The 23,181-nt window shown below is 39.8% G+C and overlaps 1 protein-coding gene across 7 annotated transcripts in view; it reads right to left on the bottom strand.

The window, feature by feature from the left end:
- PKNOX1 (PBX/knotted 1 homeobox 1) overlaps positions 1–22,868 on the bottom strand; it is a 50,997-nt gene extending 28,129 nt beyond the window's left edge. For 2 of the 7 annotated variants that reach the window (XM_075727881.1, XM_075727888.1), the window contains exons 1-5: positions 22,807–22,868; positions 10,631–10,714; positions 5,876–5,977; positions 3,019–3,146; positions 1,703–1,874 (exon numbers count right to left, since the gene is read on the bottom strand). In XM_075727881.1, the coding sequence (XP_075583996.1) occupies positions 1,703–1,874; positions 3,019–3,146; positions 5,876–5,926 (351 nt within the window). In that variant the 5' untranslated portion in view covers positions 5,927–5,977; positions 10,631–10,714; positions 22,807–22,868. Of the gene's footprint in view, positions 1–1,702; positions 1,875–3,018; positions 3,147–4,771; positions 4,904–5,875; positions 5,978–7,577; positions 7,719–10,630; positions 10,715–12,102; positions 12,126–12,786; positions 12,925–22,806 lie in introns of those variants that run through there. The other 5 variants (XM_075727882.1, XM_075727883.1, XM_075727884.1 and 2 more) reach the window with 5 other exon arrangements.
- Positions 22,869–23,181: the final 313 nt, after the last annotated feature.

Genomic DNA, 23,181 nt, shown 5'->3' with positions numbered 1-23,181 from the left:
ATTCTGCTCTAGTTGTAACTTTGGTCAAAGCGGCCAATGCCAGTTCTTCAGTTCTACATTTATAAACTGAGAACTTTTACGCTAATACTGAGACTATCATTATGTATCATATTATGCATCCTCCTTTAGCCACTTTCCATCATTCTGAAGGGCTCTGTGTTAGAAGATGACCCAAAACAAAAACCTTATTTGAGCCTCAAAAAGTTTCCAAACTGAAAAGAAAAGCTTCTGTAAGACAAACAGCTTCACAGCCAAAGCTATAAGAGAACTTTTCGAAAGCACTCTTGGAGGTGGATTAGTGCAAAGTGAATTGTGTTAACTTGATCCATCTTTGAAGAAGATTTAATCTAAGGTGACTTTATATTTACATAGACTAAGATCATTGACACAATGGATCAAGATATTTCAATCCTGGGCACTGTAACCTACAGTTAAAAGGATATAGCAAGTAGCTGAGAAGGTAACTTGTTATGCCTCTTTAGCTAGAGCTGTAAAAGCTTGCCTCACTGTAGAACATACTGTCTTCTGCCTTCTTCACTCTCACACTGGTCTAATTATACATACTCTTGTAGCTTTATTTTCCATGACACTATTTAAATACTATCTTCCCAGAACTTAAGTACACTGACAATTGGTCAGAAAGTGCTTGGAAAGAAATCAAGTTATGCAAAATGACTATTTAGGCTGCTGGCAAAAGCAGCCAAAATTGACCCCTTTTTTGTGACAGTATGTGCCCCTCCTAACATGCTGTCCACTGCAACACTCCTGCCAATTCTAAACAGAATCTCAGATTTATTTCTTGTTTAAGTCTTGGTTTTGTTTAAGAGTTTTATCCAGGTACATTACCTTAGCCTCCCACACAAGGTATTATTTGCCCATATAAATCTTTCTAGATATCAGCTTTAAAACATTACCATTCCTGTTGTTTACAATGTCCCATCAATTTAGTTTTGTTTGTGAATGTCAATATTTTAAGTAGCCTTTTCTCCTATGAGGTAGGCTCAAGGATGAAGACTTGTTTTATTACATATCCCCCTAGAGGAACAGGTTTCCAAAAAAAAAGAAAGAAGACACATGACTAAAGAGATGAAGGCTAGGAGACAGTTTAGAAACTAACATGCCAAGAGGTGTTCTCTAGAGATGTGATCCAAGAGGGAGACTAAGGGACTGGGGAAATCACAGCTTCATCACAGGAAGGACTTTTAGAAAGCCTAAAGGAGACAATGACACTTAAGAAAAAATTTGTATATGTTAAAGAGTTTCTAAGCTCATCTTATAACAACTCTTCTCCCATATTAACTAGATGAGCCCTGATTAAAAGAAATTGGAAAAAAACTTACATCAATTACATGTTTTTGATAAATGTGTACTATACACTTGACACTCAAACTGATTTGCACAGTCAACCTGGCTATGTTTCTGTTCGTCTCTAACACACTCATTTCAGCCAGTTTAGAATCGGAAACAACTGTTAAGGGCCCAATGTAATTTTACAGATAAGAGGTAAAAAAGGGGCCAGAAGAAATTTAAAAAGGGGTCAGAAGAAATTAAAAAAGGAACGTTGCTCAGCGTTAACATAAAGAAGAATCTCTTGTAGGAAGAAAAATGTGAGGAGAAAGTATAAGAACCAATTGAGATCAGAAATTCGGAAGAGGCAAATGTGATGACTGTTTCAGGAATAAAAGAAACAGCTTATACTTACCAAATTATCAGTTTCTGGATCTTCACAGAAAAAGGGTTTTCCTTCTTTCTCCTGCTTCCTCACAAAATTTTCAATATCTACATCAAAACTAGCAGAAGTTGTGCCTTCTGAGCCTTGTGTAGATTGTTCACATTTTTCAAATAATAGTGCTAACAAGGGAAACAGTGGGTGCCTAGAATAAAAGTTAAAATACATTAATAAGTATTTTCACTTATACGTACATCACTGAAAAATAAGACATCTAGCTCATATAAGGTAACAGTCACGTAAGAAACAGAAAGACAAGTCTTGGAAGAGACTGCATATAACACCACTGGTTACAGCAAAACATGATGAAAGTTTGGGGTTTTTTTATTTTGATTTACCACACATTCTAGAAGTAAGTAAAGCAGTAAAATATGTGTATTTAAATAAAAAGAACAATCACAAGATAAAAAGCTATGACATACTATTTAACTCACTGTAATTGAGTGGCAAGAGATACATTAATACAGTGCATTAGAAACAAGGATTAGGATTTACAAATAGGATGAATGCAGATTTAAATTACGAAATAAAGTCTGATAAAATTAATTTATTCTTCAATGTGGGCCTTATTTGTACATCACAAATAACTTTACAGAACTGAGAATAATATGCAGGCTGTACTCAGAGGCCTCCTATGAAATCATGCTCGGAGCAGAAGATGATTTTGTTACCACAAGTCTGTAAATGAGCGGATACATCTTTCTGCTTCAGGTTTTTGGTTTGTATTTTTTTTTACCTGCAAACTAGTAATAACTGTGTCTTTAAAAAGCACTTAAAGTGAAAGAACACTTAACCTCATCAAAACTGAGCATACTGCTTAGCACAGCACTTAACACTGGAAAAATCTCAAATTAGCATGTTTATACATCAACATTTAATCCAGTTTGAGCTAATTACTGGGCAATAGATTGTTATCCCTAAAGAAAAGGGAGTAACGATCAACCTAATTACAATAAAAATAAAACCTCACATTAAAAACTACAGTATAACAAATAGTGACCGTAGTTCAACAGTCTGAGTAGCTTGCTAAATTTCACTTGTGCTTTAAAGGCAGCCAACTTTAGAATATCTTTTAAAACTATGCTGAAATTTAAGAATCCCACAATAAAGGCAAATTTTTTTTCTTGGCTGAAGACTGACAGTGAAGCTAATTTGATCTCATTCTTTCCCTGCAAACTACTGAGACAGTTAGCCAAGAGATCATCTGATTTGAAACTACTTATTATTAATAAAAAAAAAAATTCTCTATTCTTTACCATTCAAAAGACAGAACACGAGTCCATTACTACCTGTAAATGGCCTGCTTGTCTGCATCCATTGGAGTTTGAGATTCTACAGGGGCAGGACTCACCCCTCCTGCATCAGTTTCAGAGCAGTTGGGATCTTGTTCAGTTTTTAACTCTGTTACTACTTGCATCTGTAGAAAAAAAAGAGTAAGTTATAAGTAAATCTGTATGCTTGATGTAAAATAAGTGTACTGTTTTCTAAGGAAATAGCAATGCAAAGGGCTACTAAATTGCCAGAAGGTTGGTATGACTTGGCAGTTACACAAAAAGCCATAGCAGTAACAAAACCCTTCTTTAAATCCTTGACACTTTTTGGTGGGTAGTGTAAAGGTCACTTCAAGTTTCAGCACTCAGCTTTAAAATAGGAATGACAGATATTAGTAAATTGTTAAAGCATTTTGTCTCTGAAGTGGCTATTTTTGGAATAGGCTAGAGTACATTGCTCCAAAAAATTTATGGGAATGTCTGCATGAAAAGCCTTTAGGATAAAAACAACAGAAAGGAAAGTTTCTACTCTCATGTTTTCTTTCTTATTTCTTAGGGCACGTTGTATCAGTATACCAAAGAAAAGAGATCCTGAAGTTTTTCCTGTCCATTAAAATGCACATTTTCTTAGGAAGAACTGAAATATTCTGTGTCCCTCCAATCTTTCAATTATCAGGAGCATAACCTCCCCTGACCTTCACTGCTCAAATTTACATACTGTAATAACAAATTATTTTAGGAATATCAAGCTACTGGAGAAAACAGTAGTAACTGCTTCTACAAATCCATTTAACACACAGTTACACATCTACCACCACCGAAAAAACAACATAGAGCCACAGCTTCTACTGAGCACCTCCTAAATTGCACTAGGTGGCTGGTAATGCCTTTGAGGTGCCTTGAAGGTGTTGGAAGTCGTTTTCCCATCACCTCCAGCTAAATAGCTTTCAGACTAAAAGATCTTACAGGAACCTGACCTCTGAAAGTCATAGTTTCCACCCCCCAACCCAAACTCCTTGGTTTTCTCCCCTTTCAGCATTTGGAACAACTGTACAAAGACAAGAAATCACTGCAATCTTTTTTTTTTCTGTTTTTACCCTAAGAAGTTTTATCTCAAGTAGAGGACAGACACTGTTCTAGATATCACCAGGCAGCCAGAATTGACACCCACAGAAAGGAAGTGTACCGAATGCCATACTCTGACCTCTTTTCCCCTGAGGTATATGTATCACATCACTCACAGGAACCCTCCGAGAGGAGAGCTGGCCTCCAGAAACTATTAGAGAACCTGACTCTGACAGAATTTAATCTATTTCCATACAACATAAATGAAACAAATTTATACTATTCCCAATAAGAAGTCTGGAAGAACCAAAAGGTTTCTGCTTTATTACCTGTTGGGGCCAAGCCACCTCCTAGCAAAATCAGAAACTGAGAAAATGCCAGCACATCCTACCCAACAGAGCAGCCTGCCTTGCAAAAAGCTTCCTCAGCAAGCACAGATGATTTTTAAGCCAGAATGCTGGCAAAAAAAGATGCAACTAATGGACTCATTTCTTGGCTAATGACAAGAAGGAGGAGCAAAACAGAAAGGGGATGACTCATATAAGCGATTATAAATGTTGAGCCATACATCTGCAGAGTTTGAAGGGAGAGAGCATGTTTAGTTAGGGCTCTATCTCACCAGAAAAAGGAAATAGCTCACTTAAAACTGCAAGCTATATTCTGTGGGCCATTTCCAAATGACAAAAGCAGCAGGCATCCAAATTACCTGTCTATCTTGGTCACCGAGAGCTTAAAATACAAAACCAGAAAGAAAATGCTCTCTCCCAATCCGTTCTTTACAAAAACACGTATTACTTTCACTGACGTGTTACAGGATGGCATGTATTTTCTGGGGGAATAAAGTAAAAGATGTAAGGAAGGTGAAAGGAGAGGGAGAAATTAGAATTGCAATAAAAGAAGCAAACAACAACAGCAAAAATCAATAATCCCAGATTGCATTCAGATAAACTTTTTTTTTTTATAAGAGATGGGAAAAGTTGCTGTTTTTCTTCTGAATGTTCGCCACTGTTGCCATCTGCTGACAGAAGTACGTGTATTTACTGCTTAGGGCTGACACATAGTAACGTAAAAATGGGTCTTCAGAGTACAGGCCACCGTCATGACTTGTCTCTAGTTAACAGTACTTTAATTTAGCAATTCAAATTGTTGCAATATACAGCCTGTTGTACAAAAAAGAAACATCATGAGCAGACGTATCTGAGTATGTTTCATTATTCTAGCTGTTTGTTAACAGAAGTAAAAAAACTGGAAGCCCACTGACCAGCTTTCTAATTAGCAATTCTAATCAATAACCACATTAAAGTGAATTCAAGTATTTTACCAGTTTTCAGCCTGCAGGGTAATTGCATCAACTTAAATGTAGTCAAAGTAGCATATAACTCTAGGCAACTAAATTTAACCTTCTCTTGCTCAAGACCAACAAGTCTATGACTGTGTAAATGTCATCTATCTATTGTCACCGCAGACACATAAGAACACTGAAGTATCATATACGCAAAATATTACAGATGCCCATTTGACTTTCCTAAAACTAGGAACATTACAGCACACAAATCATCTAGAGCAGATTCAGAAGAAAACCCCTTATCTAACCATTCTTCCAGAAGTTAAGCAAAGTCATGCAAAGATTAGCTAAGCCTTTAATAAATATCCAAGTATTAAAGAATAGCAGCTTTTCACTTTAAAGATCTTGTTTTACAAACAAGAACAGACATTTAAACAATGCCAAAGCAGACATTAAGGAAAGAGACACTACCTTTTTTCTCTTGCTAAGTGTATTTAGTTCACAGAGAAAGAAAAACACACCTACCTGTTGTCCATCTTGATAGTTGTCTATACTTAATGTCTGTGTTGCCATCATGGTTAATAAAACGTTAATTATGTCAAATCATCATAAGTATGAACAAATATTCTTTAAAAAAAAAAAAAGTCAGTTACAAAAGTGACCACTTAGAATCCAGTTCTAAAAGATGAAAAAAAGGCAAAGATTTACGCACACCTCCCCCCAAAAAATAAGCAAGTTTGACAATGACAGTTATGTGCATTTTCTCAAAAAAAAAAAAAAAAAAAAAATCAAGTTGGAAAATGCAACAGGTTTCATCAGCAAAAAGTTCATTGTATCATTTTATATTTTAACGTAAGATTTTTAATAAGAGGCTGAGGTTCTTTTACGTTCACAAACTTGAAGTAAACTTTTTATTTTTGCACTACTTAGCTAACTTATTCTAAGGTAATACATAAAATCTAGAAAAGAGCAAAGATTTATGTTTCTGTGTTTTGTAAAGGCTAACAACACACTGAGCACTACTGTAACTGAAATAATTATAGTCTACAACCAATAAACCAAATGCAAAAAGTGTTAAGGTATACCCTGTTTATTTATAGGTACGACTCCCATATTCTAAAGTTATGGCCTGAAATTACTTTTAGAAACCAAAGTCTCAAATCACTTCTGACATCAGGACTCTACCATTCAAGTCATTTAAGGCTCAACAAAGAATGAAACAATATCTTAACAACTTTTAAACAATTGGGCCTATGTGATATAGTTTCAAAAGTGACCTAAGGATTCAGAAGTCTCGTTTTCACAGACATTGATACTTTGGGAAATATTAATTTTAGTAGGATTATAACACAAGTAAATTTATGTATGTTATCCCCTCTAAGCATTAGCTGGAGTTTGGTGCCCAGATGCGTTAAACATTTTTTTAAAGTTAGACATTTGAGGGTGGGGGGTAGGGAAATTCAGCATAGCACCACCACCAGGTAGTTTATCCATCAAATTACTAATTTACATTTCATTTCCTTGTCAGATTAGGAGCCATTACAACTGAAATCACAGAAGTCATTAAGCTATTATCATTAAATATTACCATAGGACTCAATTTTCCTTCACACACAGGAGTCCTAATGCTTAGCTACTATAAAAAAAGTATTCATATTAGAAGAGAAGATGGAGCTCATGTCTTGAAAAAGATTACATCCAGCTATTAATTCCAGGTTTTCTGCTCTCTTCCACTTATGTCAGTATCAGAGAATTAAGTAGTAGAATTTTCACCAGTTTAAGATCTGAAACAAAAACTTTTTTCCTTGTAATGTGTTCAATCACTACTAATTTTTCAACTATCTTTAAATCTGCCCTTCACCATTGCATACTACTACAGTATATGACCATTATGAAGAGCAATTTTTCAATTTCTGGATACTTTCCCGTACAGATTATAATAGTCTCAAGTAAATGTTTCATTTAGGAAATACAGGACAAATTTCAAGATTCCCTTCTTTGTTTACTTCACAATTTCAGGCACAGAGACAAACCTAACTCCTCAGGACAAACCTCAAGCCCTACTTTGCATCAAGCTCTATTCAAAGTGTGATTCCTAAGCATTACTAAAATTTCTTTTTCCTTTCTTTTTTTTTTTTTTTTAACCCAGCTTTAAAGACCAGAGAAGTTCACCAGGATGACATAAGCATGACTTCCTTTACAAACAAGGTTATTGACTTTCACTCACTCATGCTTAAATGGAGCTGTTACTCTTTGGGAGTCTGTGCCATTTTACACACACAAAAGCATCTTGGGAACCACAAATATGAGCAGACAGATCTTGGTTCTGGCATTGGGTCACATGCTTGCAGAGCTGAACAAGTTTTATCTGTAGACAACATGCACATACCATCCTAAGTAGCTTGTGGAATACTAACTAAAAGGTATGCTACAGTTTGGGAACTCCTATGCTAAAGTATAAGAATAAGAATACAATTTACAGAGGAAAAGAGTAAAGACTGCATTTAGAGGTCTTCTAATAGCCTTAATGAAATTATTTTCTGGTTCTAGTTTGTCCTTCTGTCTTTACAGAACATCAGTACCTCCTTCTTGGAAACTCCAAAAATATTACTGATTTCTCCACCAAAATAAGAAAAAGAATGGGAACAACATAAATGCAATCACTGATAGAAGTACTTCAGATTTTTAATTTTTTTAGAATAGCTATAAGTCATTAATGTTAAAGTTAAATCAGCATTCACCACAATAGCAAAGTGAGGTATCTTTCAAAATACTTTAAGGGGACATATTCTTAAACATCAGCCCTGTAAGCATTTGTCTTACGTTTAAACATTTATTTTCTTTCAAAAATGGTAGCTTACAACTGGGGCGTTAGTGTCTTTATGTATTTATAGAGTGAAAGGGCACATACAAAATGCTGCTTTTCTTCCTTCTCAAAAGGCACACATTTAATTTCTGACTGCCACATCCAAAGCACAGACCAAACTACCCTCAAAATAAAAGTAGAACAGTTGAACAGATCAACAAAGAGTAAACACTATTCCGTGATTGTTTTAGAAGCTGAAGAAGTTCCTCACAAAATGCTGTTAAAGAAATTGTTTGGCTGTGGGAGAAAGATGAATTTCTTAGTCAGGAAGGAGGAAGAAAGAAGAAGTAAAACAGTCATAGAAGAGGAAGGATGTCTTAGAGTTAAGCAAGGATGTGAGATCATATTAGTGACACAAAGAACATCATGGTGAGGGAAGCAGCAAAGATAACACATGTAAGCTGGTGAAGACAACAGGACATGGCAAGAGTTTCTGGAGAATCAGACAAGCTGGACCAACCCTTCCTTCCAGATTTCCCTAAGAAGAGACATTCCACATCTGGGAATCCCTCAGGCCACATGAAGGAAGAAAGAGGTGCACCGCTTTGAGCTGCATCCATCAATTATTTCATCAGGGACTTTTGCCCTATTCTCTCCCATGGGAGCAGCTGGAAAGAATTCTACACGGGTGTATCCTGTATTTCCCATAAGAGCTTCCCCTCTGACTTATAATTACAGTAGAAGAAGACTAAGCTATTAGGCAAGATAGCAACTGATGAGATTTAGTGAAGACAACTATTGCAAATCAAGAAGAACAAATTGAGCTAATCACACACTTAAATTGAGGCAATTAGCTGAGGAATTACTTTGGTTCACTAAAGAGAAACATGTTCTCATTACCCAGTAGTGGTAAGAGACAAACTATGTTAAACTTTAAGAAAAATAACCAAAAAGGTATTTACACATTTGGCTTTTATAACCTAATTTAGGATACAGCATCCAGTTCTAGTCAGCAGATACACAGCCTAAGCAGATGTTCGTTCTGCAAACAACGATGCTAGACAAAGCTGGTATCGCTCCCAGATGTTTATCACTGCCACCCTGCCAGAGCTAATTACTTCCACAGCTCTACCACTGAGCCCACAGAACACGTGAATGATTTCTGATCCTTTTTACTAGTCAGCTAGGCTAGTTCAACCCGCTGTTAAAGGTGGCTATGATGTAAGCCAGCTGACTTTGTCTGAAGCACATTGCTGTGCACTCATACAACCCCTGCTCTTGGCTGACCTATTAGTGTGGTAATTTCTGTCTCATGTGTGGCGATTATCAACTCACAGCAGGACCATCTTTAACCAGCACCACTATACCCAATCCTATATGGCCTAAGGTATCTGAAGTGGGCCTAAAAACACATGACTTCTGGACAACTTAGCTTTAAAAATGCCAATTATTCTTTGTTAAAGAAATCAAGAGTAGAGGGAAAACTGTGCATTTGTGTTATATTCAAAGAGTTACAAATAAAAAAAAAACCACCCCACCCTAGGCTGAGAGAGTCAGCCAGTCTGCTTCATGCAGAACAGAATTAACTCTCATTCTATTTATTTTGAAAACAAAGTGGGAGGAAAACCCAAGGAAATGTTTAAGGTCATGTAAACTGGAAGCTGATGCATGAACTGCGATCAGAAACTCCATTGATGTCTGTGGTGAAAGGGAATTCATAAAAGCATTGTGTTCTGCAAAACAAAGCGAAAGAAAAAAAATTCAAGCCTTTAATGAAAATAAGTATGAAGGTAAAACATAGAGTAGAAAGGAAGCTAAATTAAGATGGGTAATCATAATTAGAAACATGGAGCCTTTATGCAAGTTAAGGACTATCTAAGAGAAGAGATTAAAGGTGAGCCGAAACATGCACACAAAGTGATCACTTAACATACATCACCCCTCACTTGCTCTACTTACTCCTTCATAATTAAGAGCAAAGGGACCACCCAGTAACGTTAACATAAGGTGCAAGTAAGCTGTTGGAGTTCAGTAATATCATTTTTAACATATACAAGCTACAACAGATGTTTGTAAGAGATATAAATAGTTATGCTTCAGGGCATAAACCAACCACTAACTGTCTTAGGGTTGTGAAGAAACTACCCAACAGACTTGTTAACAAGTAATCATTCCTTCTAATTTTCCCCTATACATGTTCCTTTGAAGTCCTTCAGAGAGAAATGGATGATTGGCAGATTTAGCATGGCCATTTGTTCATTCTTATTTAACCTCAGTCCTGGCAACTTGGCTCTATAACATAGATCCTTATATTCACATACAAAGTTAAAAAGAAACAAAAATCAAAACAGCAAGCCTGTTTGACACATGAAAAGCATCTAGAACTGGCTTCACAAAACACATAATGATATTTGCTTCCAGGGCACACTGCTTTCTAAAGGACATAAAATATTGGCCATAAGAAAACTGCTCACCCCTTTCCTTCAATGGGTTGAAGACAACATTATTTTGTTCCAGCACAATGAATCCCACTGATGTACAATGTAGAGGACAGAAACCTAAAAACCAACATAGACATATTCAGCAGGAGACAACAACATAGAACATACTTTCTGAGACAATATGATTAAAGAAAGTATTTCGGTTTATTACGTGGTTCCCCCTCAAGTTTATTTAAACTGACAGGATTTTTTTTGCACGTTTTGCAAATTTTTTTTTGCATTTTCAATAATCTCTAATCACACCCACTATCCCATGCTATTATTTGAACTCTCCCTCATCTTACTCCATTCATTCTCCATATTTGTCTTTGCGATACCTCTAACAGAAGGTTACATTTGGACTGCTAAATCACTTGCTGTTCAACCTTTGTATTTTACTCTCTGGCTCAGTGCCTGTCTGCTTAGACTACACAAGACACATCCCAAAAATAAAACTACAAAATGCAAATGGGAATAACTCATCAGTGTTGTAAAAATTAAGCATGAAACCAAGAAAGGTGAAAGACTTTTTTTTTTTAAATTTAAATCTCCTTCATGATCATGCTTTGATTTTACCATGGAATGTATTCTAATGATGGCTATGATCAAGTAACCTACTACATGATAAAAACTAACAGACTATAGGGAGGGGCACGAGCTACTGTTAGGATCACGTGTTCTGTGAAGGCAGGTTCTGCTACAAGATTATTCAGCAATTTTAAAAAGCTTTCAAAACATCACAAATATAATTAAAGTAATTTTAGTGAATTTAATAGCACCTGTTTGATATATTAAGGCTACTTTTAAAAAGTAGTAATGATTGCAAAAGCAAAGTAGCTTTTGTAGCATATGAAAATGTTTTTAGAAAACACAATGGCTGAAAAGCATTAAAACAAGCCTGCAAAACTATCTCAGGGGAAGTTCCAGACACAAATGTCGCACAAAGGCCATCTGAAATTATATGATGGCTAAAACACACAGCTGAGATCTTAATCAGATTATCACTATTTCTCACATTGACAGAGTTTCTGTGTTCCCAGTTTTGCCACACTGCATAAGAACTGGAATGAAGTAACTCCAACATTTGTGAAAACGAGATGAAGTTGGTATTTGGATTTGAGAACCAAAATTTATCCATGCGTAGTGTAGAAGTAATGTTTTTCAGACAAGTTCACAGAAAAACAAAATGCTAAGGGCCACTCTGGTTCATGAAACCGAGCTCTAAAAGAGCAGGGAAGATACTCTGAGGAGTTAGAAGGCTTCAGGAGGTATAAGCTTCAGTCATTGGTTAGAGATGAAACACCGAGCTGGTGTCATGGTTTAACCCCAGCCAGGAACTCAGCACCACCCAGCCGCTTGCTCACTTTCCCCCCGGTGGGATGGGGGAGAGAATGGGAAGGGTAAAAATGAGAAAACTCATGGGTTGAGATAAAGACAGTTTAATAGGCAAAGCAAAAACCACGCACGTAAGCAAAGCAAGACAAGGAATCCATTCACTCCTTCCCATGGCAGGCAGGTGTTCAGCCATCCCCAGGAAAGCAGGGCTCCATCATGCGTAATGGTTACTTGGGAAGACAAACACCATCACTCCAAACATCTCCCTCTTCTGTCTTCTTCCCCCAGCTTTACATGCTGAGCATGACGTCATACAGTATGGAATATCCCTTTGGTCAGTTGGGGTCAGCTGTCCCAGCTGTGTCCCCTCCCAACTTCTCATGCACCCCCAGCCTCCTCACTGGTGGGGTGGTATGAGGAGCAGAAGAGGCCTTGACTCTGTGTAGGCACTGCTCAGCAATAACTACAACATCCCTGTATTATCAACACTGTTTTCAGCACAAATCCAAAATGTAGCCCCATACTAGCTACTATGAAGAAAATTAGCTCTATCCCAGCCAAAACCAGTACAGCTAGGAGTTTCAGTCCAAACTGATACAGCTGATCTTGAAGCCTCAAGGGGCAGATGACACATTAAAAGTTCTTACCACTTTCTCTTAAACTGTCAAAGACCTATATCCACAAAGAATGGACTTCTCTCATTTCTGTAGCTTCTTAATTCTGTTCTGAGAAGACTGCATACCCTCTTATTCCCTTCTTCGCACGCTATTTACCTTCTACAATTTTGGTACTCATTTTCACCCACCTCAACTTACTGGGCTATTTTCCAGTAGAGGACTTCTCACTATTCATAGCATCTTCTGAATGTAGGTCACTACCAGATAAATTGGGATCATCTATTCCTTGTCTCTGCTCAGACATAAAGGAGGACTTCTTCACCATTGCAAATCTGAAAAAACTGCTCCCTTCATTCAGAAACGAGTGCAGCAAAGAACCAATTGTGCCACTGCTGCCAGATCTGGTCACTCAAAAATATTTCATACATGAAGAAAAAAGTAGCCCTTGCCTGCAAAGCCTTCTGCTGAAACTCTGGAAATAGGCAAGTTTCTAGACAGCATATAAGATATTGAGGGCAGAAAGAAACAGGTACTGAAGAAACGCAGGCCCAGGTGAAAGACGCTGCAGAGGAAAAGATTTGGCTGAGAAGGAACCAGAGGACATTGCAGTCATATTGCCTTCTTCCAAGAGACACTTCACAGCAGTTAAGACTAGAGTCTACCCTAAAACATATCAGACAAGAAAAAACGAGAGACCTGAGCTTGCATGTTATGTCCTCTCGCATATCCCAGTGGGGGCAGGAACAGGGAGCAGATACACCTGTTGAAGGACGGAGACAATACCAAGGCACTGCGGAGCCTAAACTTGGAATTGCTGTTGCCAGTTCGTTTTTTTTCCTTTTTCCTCTTGCAGACAAGCTTTAAAGTTATATTACCATAATAAAGAAGATACTTATCTATGGAACAAAAACCAAGGGCAACTTGCTTCATCACTTAAAAAGCGTATCATGATTGAAGTTTCTACTGAAAAGTAAAATATGACCTTAGTTCATTCAACTGTAGAAGCCGCCTCTGTTCAGTCATTCTCTCATTTTGCATGTCAGCTAGTAAGAAACAAAGACCTGTGCATACATTCACATATAAAAATATTAGCAGACATTAAGATCAAGATACATTTATATTTTTATAGATTCAAATAATAATAATGAGGCAATATGTAGAGTATATATGACAACATGCCATCAGGGATTCATTCTGCCTTTGCTGCAGTGGCTACCTATCTCCAACCTGCCTACGAAGAGACATTCAGTAAAATTAAGACAAATCAATACGGAGTTGATGCATACAAGTTAATTAAAACTGTGCTCAGAAAGATGTACTCCTCATTCAGCAGCAAGGTGGCTTCCATTTCCTCTACCTTACGTACTTACAAAGTATAGTCATTATTTAGAATATTACACTTTTAGAAAGATGATGCTCCTGCTCAGGAATATAATACCACTCTCAGGGAGTTGCACCATGCAGATACAGCTAAACAGTTACTACACAACAGCTATGCTGTCAATTTCCTTGTGAGACAAGCCCTAAAAAGCCACAAAACCAATTTTCAGCTTCAGTAAAAGGAGATTTACTTCACGTCACTTTTTTCCCCTTTATTGTTCGGTGGTGTAATAAAGTTATTTATATATTAACCTTGATGAATGAGATTACATTAAAAAAAGAATGCATGTTATACTTTAAGAAACTGAAAATTAAAAATAAATTAAAGTCTACCACTAAGGTTAAATTTCTTCAGAAATACAGTACACCACACTACAAGCTATCATCAACCTTTCTTTGCCTGTAGGATTTTGAACATATATACTATGTAACACTGACTTTATTCAGCAAGACCTCTCCAACACTACATATACTGCTTTGTTGTCCCATTAATCTTTCATAGCATCCTCTTTTCATAACATCCCATTTCAGAACTTAACAAGCCATACTAAGTATTTATATCACAGACTATCTTCCAAGCATCACCACACAGTGTCACACAGCATGACAAACAACAAACCATCTCATGAAAAGATTTGCGTCCCTTTAGCAATTCACTCTTTGTGTAAACTCTGCTTTCGGTATTTTAAAGTAATTCTGGCAATTCTCCTATTTGCAGGTACGAAATATGAAAAAAGTATTATAAAAAATGTGCCACTTTACAAGCTAAAATTGTACATGCAGTAACTGATAAAATGGGCATTAAGGATGCACAAGATAATACAAATTTCTCAAGGCACAATAACAAGAGCAGAATTAAGGGCATCTGGGTCTTTTGAAGAACTTCACCTCCTTAATTCTGCATACACCCTTTGTGTTTAGACCAGCATACTTCTTGGGAAGCATGCATAATCACAATTCATGTAATGGTCAATTTACCATAGTGCTTCTTAACAACAAGGAAGAGAAAGATGAGAAATCCTATCTGATCTAGTCATAAAATAACGTCTCCTCGGTATGCTTAGGCATCCTGCCTCCAAGTAGCTCTTGGCATTGCAGAAGGAAATCCTCAGGTTGCTCTCCTACCTTCCGCAAAATGAAAACCTCATTCTTCTAGCTATTAAGAGATTCTCAAATTCAAGAAACTTCCTGCAGCATCTCAGTTTCTCCTACCCATTTCACACTGCAATTTGACCCTGCTTTATTAGCTCCATAAAGTAACAGTAAAGAATTAAGGGGACTAAACAGAAGTGTTGGAAAAAGGAACCCAAAACTTGGTGGAAAGGAAACCTCCCTTCTTGAATTGCTCCAAGACTCCTGAGGGATTAGAGTATGAGGGAGCAAAAATATTTCCCATCACTCCCTCACTCATCCCCAATATTCACATAGTAAATGAAGATTCCTTCAGGGTTTTTTCTTCTATATTCTTAACACTGCAAACGGAAGGAGTTTTTATGGTTCTTGCTTGTGAATCCTAGCCTACACATCATGATTCCTCACACATATCTCCTTGTCACAGGACAGAAAACTATTTCCCCCCCCCTCAGTATTTACCCAATGTGCTGCCATTGTAACATTTTAGACCCAAAAATCAAGAAGACAGTGTAGTGCTACCATGGTAGGAGAGCTGCATTAGAAAGACTACCAAAACCCCCTTACATACCAGAGAATGTGTATCAGCAATTCCACAGCTGGAACTGTTTCTAGTACAACTTTCCTACTTAATGATATCTAATTACTTTCTCAAACACAATTTCATTAAAAAAAAAAAACCAAACCAAACCAAAACACCCAAACAAAAAAACCCAGAACTCCACCCTCCACGTTTCCCCAACATTCCCCACATGGATAAAAAACAGGTTTGCCCGTGTGCTAGACACGATTCCAGCTCCTTTGCCACTGAAGCCTTTGGAACATCCACACAAGTGTGTGGTGGATCTCTTACTTCTGGAGACACTTATTTTATCATATCCTTCCAGGAGAATTAAACAAAAGCAATGGGAAATCCTGTTTTAATCATGATTTGTATCAGCACCCAATAAACTATGACTGAAATGAATCTCATGTTTTGTGTTTATACTTTGCGGTTTCATAAAGACGACACAGAATAACCACCAATCTCACCATGCCTTTATTGCTATTGAATACTCGACAATGTTAGCAAGCAGTTTATGTAAGCATATGCAAGTTTTCCAACATTTTTATTAGAAAACCATAAGTTTCTAATGATTCTTGCTATGAAATACTGAATTCCTGATGCTACTGAAGTACACTTAAAGGATGAAGAAGAGTTTTATTTAACTAGTAACTGCATTTAAAATGGACTTATGATGTTGAATGCATAAGAAAATCGCCTCTACACATTTTTGGCATTTAAACACTTCATCAAAACTAAATGTTCCACTGTCAGTTATTTCATTTTCATGTCCTTTATGATTTCAGAAATAATGAGCCTGTCAATGAACCAAGCATTAACTTGGGCTAGCTGAATAAAGTGACACAAAATCCTGGTCCTGCAAGTCTCTGTCAAATCCGGTTCCAATCGTCAGTCACTTTTGCAGAATCTTCCCTCTTTTGACTCTAACATTTGGTTGAACATGAACAACTTTGTTTTGCTGCTAGCTGTAGGCCCTAAAATGAAGTGTTATTTTCTTTTAAAAACGGTAATTAAATAAAAATTCTTCCTTTCCTGCTCCACTTTGTCCACAACTCTTCAGTAATGGTGAACCAGAAGCAATCAGTTCAACCAGTTTTTGCAAGGAAGATGTGCTGTGTTCTAGCCTCTCCTCTTCCTGCTGCCAACGCTCTTCATACTCCCTTACTTTCCTATCCGTGTTCTTTCTGCGCTTCAGCCTCGCCCTACCCTTCCACACCAACGTACAGCTTGTCCTCCTTCTCACCTCCTGCCTTCTCTTGTTCCCCCCACTTCCATTTGTAATTTTGCTAGTACCATCCTTTTCAGGTTCCTGGGCTTGCTGCATTTCCACCAAGCTTCAGTCTCTGGTCCCCACCTCTCCCCAAACACCAGTCCATCCCTCCATGAGTATGACTGCTGCCTAAGCATTCTGGGGTTGGGGGAGAAACACAGGTAAAGACAGACTATTTAGGATTAAACTTACCCATCACCTACTGCTGTGAGATGCATCATGCTTAACTACTTGGTCCAGATGATGACTGCACAGTCACATGACATGCAAGGACCAACAGACAGGAAGATACTTGTGTTACATGGAATATTCAGATAGTTTAGTTAATCAATTTTGCACAAACCGATTTTTCAAGAGCTCATGATTTGCTGAAGTTTCTCAAGGAACAGCCATACGCTCTGCGTGAATGTTTATGCTCTCTTCCCCTCTCTCCTCTGCAACGCTAAATTCCAGAACTGAAGTGTTGATCTGCACTTAAATAAGTCAAACAAGCATTTCCCCCCGCTTTAAATTAACACATTTATTTTCCCTTAAAAAAGTCATTTTCAAAATGCTGAGTCATTTTCGCTTAAAGTTTCCGGAATAACCCTGCTCAAACATACTCATCTGGCAAATTTCAGTATGACTAAGAAGCTACTGAAAACAACACCTCAAACAAACAAAAAAAACCACCACAGGTAACCTTACTCCTGGCATCGCTACTATCATGGCCTTTAACACATATAAATTAAGTGATCACAGATTGGCCTGGAAGTCCAAGTTCTTTAGTTATAAAACCTACAGCATAGCACACACATTTGCATTCCCATATTCTCTAGGCATGTTAAACACATATAATCCTCCAATTTCTGTTTCATAGTTGCCTCTGTTTCCTTTGAATAAGAAGACTTGGACTTTATTTTTCAGTAATAAGTATTGTAACATCCTTTTCCCTTTGTTTTGTTTGCTATGTAATTTGAAAAAAGCTAAGCAGGATGTGAAGTATAGCCACATTGCCTAGCTTCCTCCGTCCTCAAGAAAAAACCCAGGCAATTCCAAAAGCTCACATATAAAATACAAATTGGAATTTGGTGGTTTAAAAAAAATTGATTCCTCTTTTAGTACACCAGCAGTAAGCTACCAAATTCTACCTTTTTGCCTGAATTTACTGTCAGCTGCAGAAGATGACAGTTACAGACCCATAGGTATAGCAGGCTAAGGGACAGTACATGATTATCACAGTCCGTTAGCTCCCATTTTCAAAAATCACCTTTTGACAGTCTAAGTACTTAAACGGCCTCCCTGCTTAACAGCAAATAGCTCTTTTTACTAATATGTAGAAAAAAAATGAGAAGAACGTGGCCTGGAGTAGTTGCTGTATTAAAAACAAACAAGCACGTTCATATGAAGGGTGATAAGCAAGCGTGTGATGACAAGCAGACCTAAATTTTATTTCCACTTCTAACACCAACTTCCTTTTTGTCCTTCAGTAACATATACAACTTGGTATCCCCACGCTCCTGGCAGGGGAAACAACTGACTGCCCTTTACCAACTTCATAAAAGCATGCCAGTGCTCCATTAACAATGAGGATTGGTATTTCCAGATTCTTGGTGTTGTCATTTTATTCTCTACCACACTCCTAGTTCCATTTGATGATACCCATGGTCTACAGTTACAACATAAAACAATCTTACTGAACAAAGTGAAGAACCTGCTAACAAAAACGAATACTTCAGCATTCAATTATCTTGGGGAGAGCTATAACGTCTGGGTAGAATACTCTGGTAACATCTGGCAGCAAGCAAGCATAGGAAAGAACGCTATCAGCAGCTTTTTTCCTTGCTCTTGGAATCCTCTTGCTTAGAAGCGCAATAAGTTGTTTTACATTTTGCACAGCATTGAGCTGTAGTAAAATAACACCCCCCCTCCCCAGAGACTTATCATTTGTAAACCTACAGACACTTTTAACAAGTGAGACTGAAGCAACCAGCTGCTGCAAGAGAGAAGTAACATTTGTGGAATTTTAAATTTCACACACACACAAAAAATTCAGTCTTACTTTCACCAAAATAAAAATATTAATCTGCTTTATTGTAAGCTTTCACATGTGTGCCAGTTTTGCAGAGGTAACATTTGGCTCCCAGACCACTACATAATATTCTGAAGTACAACTTGGACTACATGTCTCTTCATTCAGGACATTAACAGAGCCATTAGAACGAGCAGTTCCACTATGACAGTAGTGGTTCTGTGGATCATTCAGCCTTGGCCATTAGTACAGGACTTATAACAGCAAAAGAGTTATTCTTTTAGAAGTGTTTAGGAGCAATTCCATTTCCTGGAAACTTGCTGTGGTAGCAATCAGAATTATTATGACTTTATTACAGCACTGCATTTACAGTATAGGGAAAGGTATGAGAAAAATACGGTTGGAAAGGAAAATCCTGAAAAAGAAAGTACAGCTTCTAGAAGACATACCCATTTTATAAGACTGAAGTGTTTAGAACAAACACATATATTTAATTCATTCTAAACGCCTTTCAGTTGTGCTAACGGAAAACTGCCAGGACTTAGTTTTAAAATGTTATTTTTAAGTTTAAAAGATAAACCGAATCTTTAAAATTGCATCTAGATTAAGAAAGAGAACAAATCAAGGCTGTAAATTAGATTAATGTTAGACTAACTTTTTACAAGCCAAAGTGAAATTTCCAAATACAAAATAAAACCCAACCAACCGTAACAACAACATACACAAACTTCAAAGAACTCTCAGTTTTCCTATTAGCACATAGGAAACTGTAACAAGATAAATTCCAGTCCAGCAAAGCAACTTTTAACTACATGATAATAAGACCCACTTCAGATATGGGACAGGTATTACTATTCAACTTATGTAGAGAAGGATACACAGGCACAGATTTAAGAAAAAAAATGCACGCCCCAAAATCACTCAGAAGATCCATGAGAACGAACTGGATCAGTCTTCAAAGTCTCAGTGCAGTGCAATACCCTCTACACTACCTATCTTTACCCTGCAAACGAAGTAAATGGAGCTATGCCTTTCACCCCTTAACTGAAGCTTACGTTCAGAAAACAGTGAAACCTACACTGATGTTTTCCTGTGGATACTTTAATCATAAGATGACAAGAAAATATGTAAAGCAGTAACAGTCAACAGTAAAAATATACTATACACTTCAGAAAATAAACTGAAGATAGAACATACATGGAAAAAAAGAAATCAGAATTACTTGTTTTGGCTAGATTAAAAACAATGACATACCAAGAAGTGTGAAACTGTTTCTTCAGACTGAACAGATGTGAAATGTTTTGGGTTTTTTTCCCCTCACAAGTTTTTGAAAACTTAAATGTAATGATTATATATGGCTACACACAGACTCAGAAAAGGATAATTCTGCATTTTTATTTTACAGAGCCATTCAGAAAATGCACTCAAAATGCATTTGCTGTTGCTTGATACTCTAGCAATGACAAGGTCTGGAAACACACAGAAGGATTTCCGATACAATCACAGCAATTTGTTTCCCGGTTCAGTATAATCAATAAAATTTGTACATGCAGCTAACAAGGACTAACCAGGACTCATTCTTAAACAGGACTTCAGCGCTTACCCAGCTGCAGAAGCTATATCACTTTAACTACACATATATAACTAAAGGGATATAACCCCATAGCACAGGCAGACCGTAAACAGTTTATATCCCATAGCGGAAAGGGAACAACCTGTAAGTGTATTCACAGTACGGAGAATAGCGAGGTGCACACATTTCTTAAGCTATAGTTGTTACAATTCCTCTAATTAAACAATCTCCACCAGTGGGACTTTATGCAGAGCATGCTCTAGAATAAAGTTATGAACAGTATTACAAACTAACTGTATGTGCATGTTTTTGTGAAGACTAAGAAATAATTCTTTAGCTTTTTTAAAAAAACAATTAGATGAGACATTTGGCATACACTGAAAACAATCTACACCCTCCTGCTATCCTCCATAGGATGCTGGCCCAAGCATTTTTCAACATCCACAGACCAGAACATATTGTCCATGCTCCCTATTCTTGTGATCTGTTTAATGGAATGCACACATCATATTCCGAATAGGGGTAAAACCAAAAATTAATCTTGCCTGGACAACTCTTAACTGCGCGTGACAAAAAAAAAAAACAAAACCAAACCATTTCATTGCATGGCATAAAAATTCACTTATAAGGGTATCATACCAGATCTAGAATCTCATTCTCCCTCCCAAAACCATACTAGACATTTTACTTAGATTAACTGACAAAAAGGGGCCACAAACTGCAGCAGCAGATTAAAAAAAAAAAAACAAAAAAACCCACCCACGACTGTGCCTCTAAAATTAAATTATATGTTCCCATTTAGGAAAACAAAAAATATTTAAGAAATAATAAAAAGAGATAGTGATAAGCTATACACAGAAGTATCACACAGACGTGTTAACTACTACAGTGTTAACTGATGAACTCTGGGGCCATACAGCTGGCGTTGTGGGAACGAGGGAAAGCGATCGACTACTCCACGGAGACCCGGGACATGTGGCTAATTGAGGCAATATTTCAGGATAAAACCAGCACTTGATTTATTATTGTTTACACACATCATAAGCAGGGCCTCTGGGCAATGTCAAATTTCAGCTCCTAACTGCGGCCGTGTAAACACTCAGGAAGCCTCGGTCTAGGTGTCAAGAAGCCTCTACTCGTCACCGAGCCAAGAGACAATGAGGTCATATCAAATACAAAAAAAAAAAAAAAAAAAAGAGGAAGAAACCACCTCACGCCACACTGCCCCAAGTGCCAGCCGCTAACAGAATCTGCTTTCTATGAATAAGAGGGGAGGCGGGGGGGGAGCTCAGCCACAGACGCGCCAGCCCCCGCTCTCCCGGGGGCCGGGCCGGGCTCCGCCGGACCGCGCCGCCCTCGAAGCGGCAGCAGGGCCGGGGGCTGGGGGGTCACCCCCACCCCCGCCGGCACCCCACGGCGCCGGCCCGGGGGACAGGCGCGGCCGCAGCGGCCCGACAGCCGCCCGCAGACCCCTCCTCCCCCCGCCCCGGGCCGCACCCGGCCGGGTGCCGGGGCAGGTGCGGAGGGGAGGCAGCTGCCGCGGCGGTTTGATCTCCGCCACAGCCGAGGGCTCCCCGGGCCGGGCCGGCGGGGCCTGGCGCGGCAGCGAGGGGAGGCGGGGGCGAGGAGGACCCCGGAGAGCCCCTGCCGGGCGCTCCGCTCTGCCTTGCCCCGCTTGGCGCACCCCCCCCTCCCCGCCCTCCCCCAAGATCAGGCCTGCCAACAGGGCGCTGGCCCTTTAAGTAGCGCGTCGCCTCCCCCCTCCCCGTCGCCCCCTCCTCCTCCTCCTCCTCCTCTTCCTCCCCCCCCCCGGCTCCGGCCGCCGCCTCCCCTCCGCGCGGCGCCGAGCGGCGGCCCCGCGCTCCCACTCTCGCCCCGGTCTCCCCTCCCCGCGCGCGCGCGCGCCTGCGCGCCCCCGCCGGCGCGCGCCCACAAGAGACAACGGTTACACGGCGGCCGTTCCAGAATTTTCCTCGCTCGCCCCCCCCCCCCCCCCCTCCTTCCCCCTCCTTTCCCTTCCCTTCCCCTCCCCGCCACCGCCCCTCTAACCCCCCTCTGGGCGAGTTGCGGAGTGCGGGTGCCCCCTCCCCGCTGTTCCGCGTGCCGGGCTCGCCTCCCCCCCCCCCCCTCCCCCCCCCCCTCGCGCTCCTTCCCTAACCACCACCCCCCCCCCACCCCCCTCCCGGTCTGCTGGTACGCCTGGGCCCGGCCGGCGGCGGCGGCGGCGGGCGCGCCGTGATGGATGGCTGGCTGGCTGGCTGGGAGCGGGTTTGAGTGACAGCGCTTACCTGGGTGCCAATCTTCGTCACACTGACAAGCGGCTGCAGCAATCGGGACCCGCACCGCCGCGACACGCGTCACCGCGCACACACGCACCCGGCCAATCGCCGGCCGCGCCGCCCGAGACGACACCACGCCGCGCATCACGCCTCATCAATATTCACCGCGGGGGGCGGGGCGCGCGCCGGCGTAGGGAGGTGGCGCGCGGCCGCCCCGCCCCGCCGCTGTGGCGGCGGGGCGGGGCGGCCGCGCGCCACCTCCCTGCGCCCGGCGCGCCTCCCGCCTCGCGCTCATGAATATGGACGAAAGGGGCGGGGAAACCCGAGCGGGGCTGGCCACGCCCCTCCCCCGGGTCGGGGGGGGGGGGGGTGATGCTGGGGGTG

The sequence above is a fragment of the Pelecanus crispus genome, chromosome 1, assembly GCF_030463565.1.
Source record: "Pelecanus crispus isolate bPelCri1 chromosome 1, bPelCri1.pri, whole genome shotgun sequence".
Classification (NCBI taxonomy): Eukaryota; Metazoa; Chordata; class Aves; order Pelecaniformes; family Pelecanidae; genus Pelecanus; species Pelecanus crispus.
Note: the sequence above shows the minus strand (reverse complement) of the source record. Positions and strands in the feature narration are given on the sequence as shown.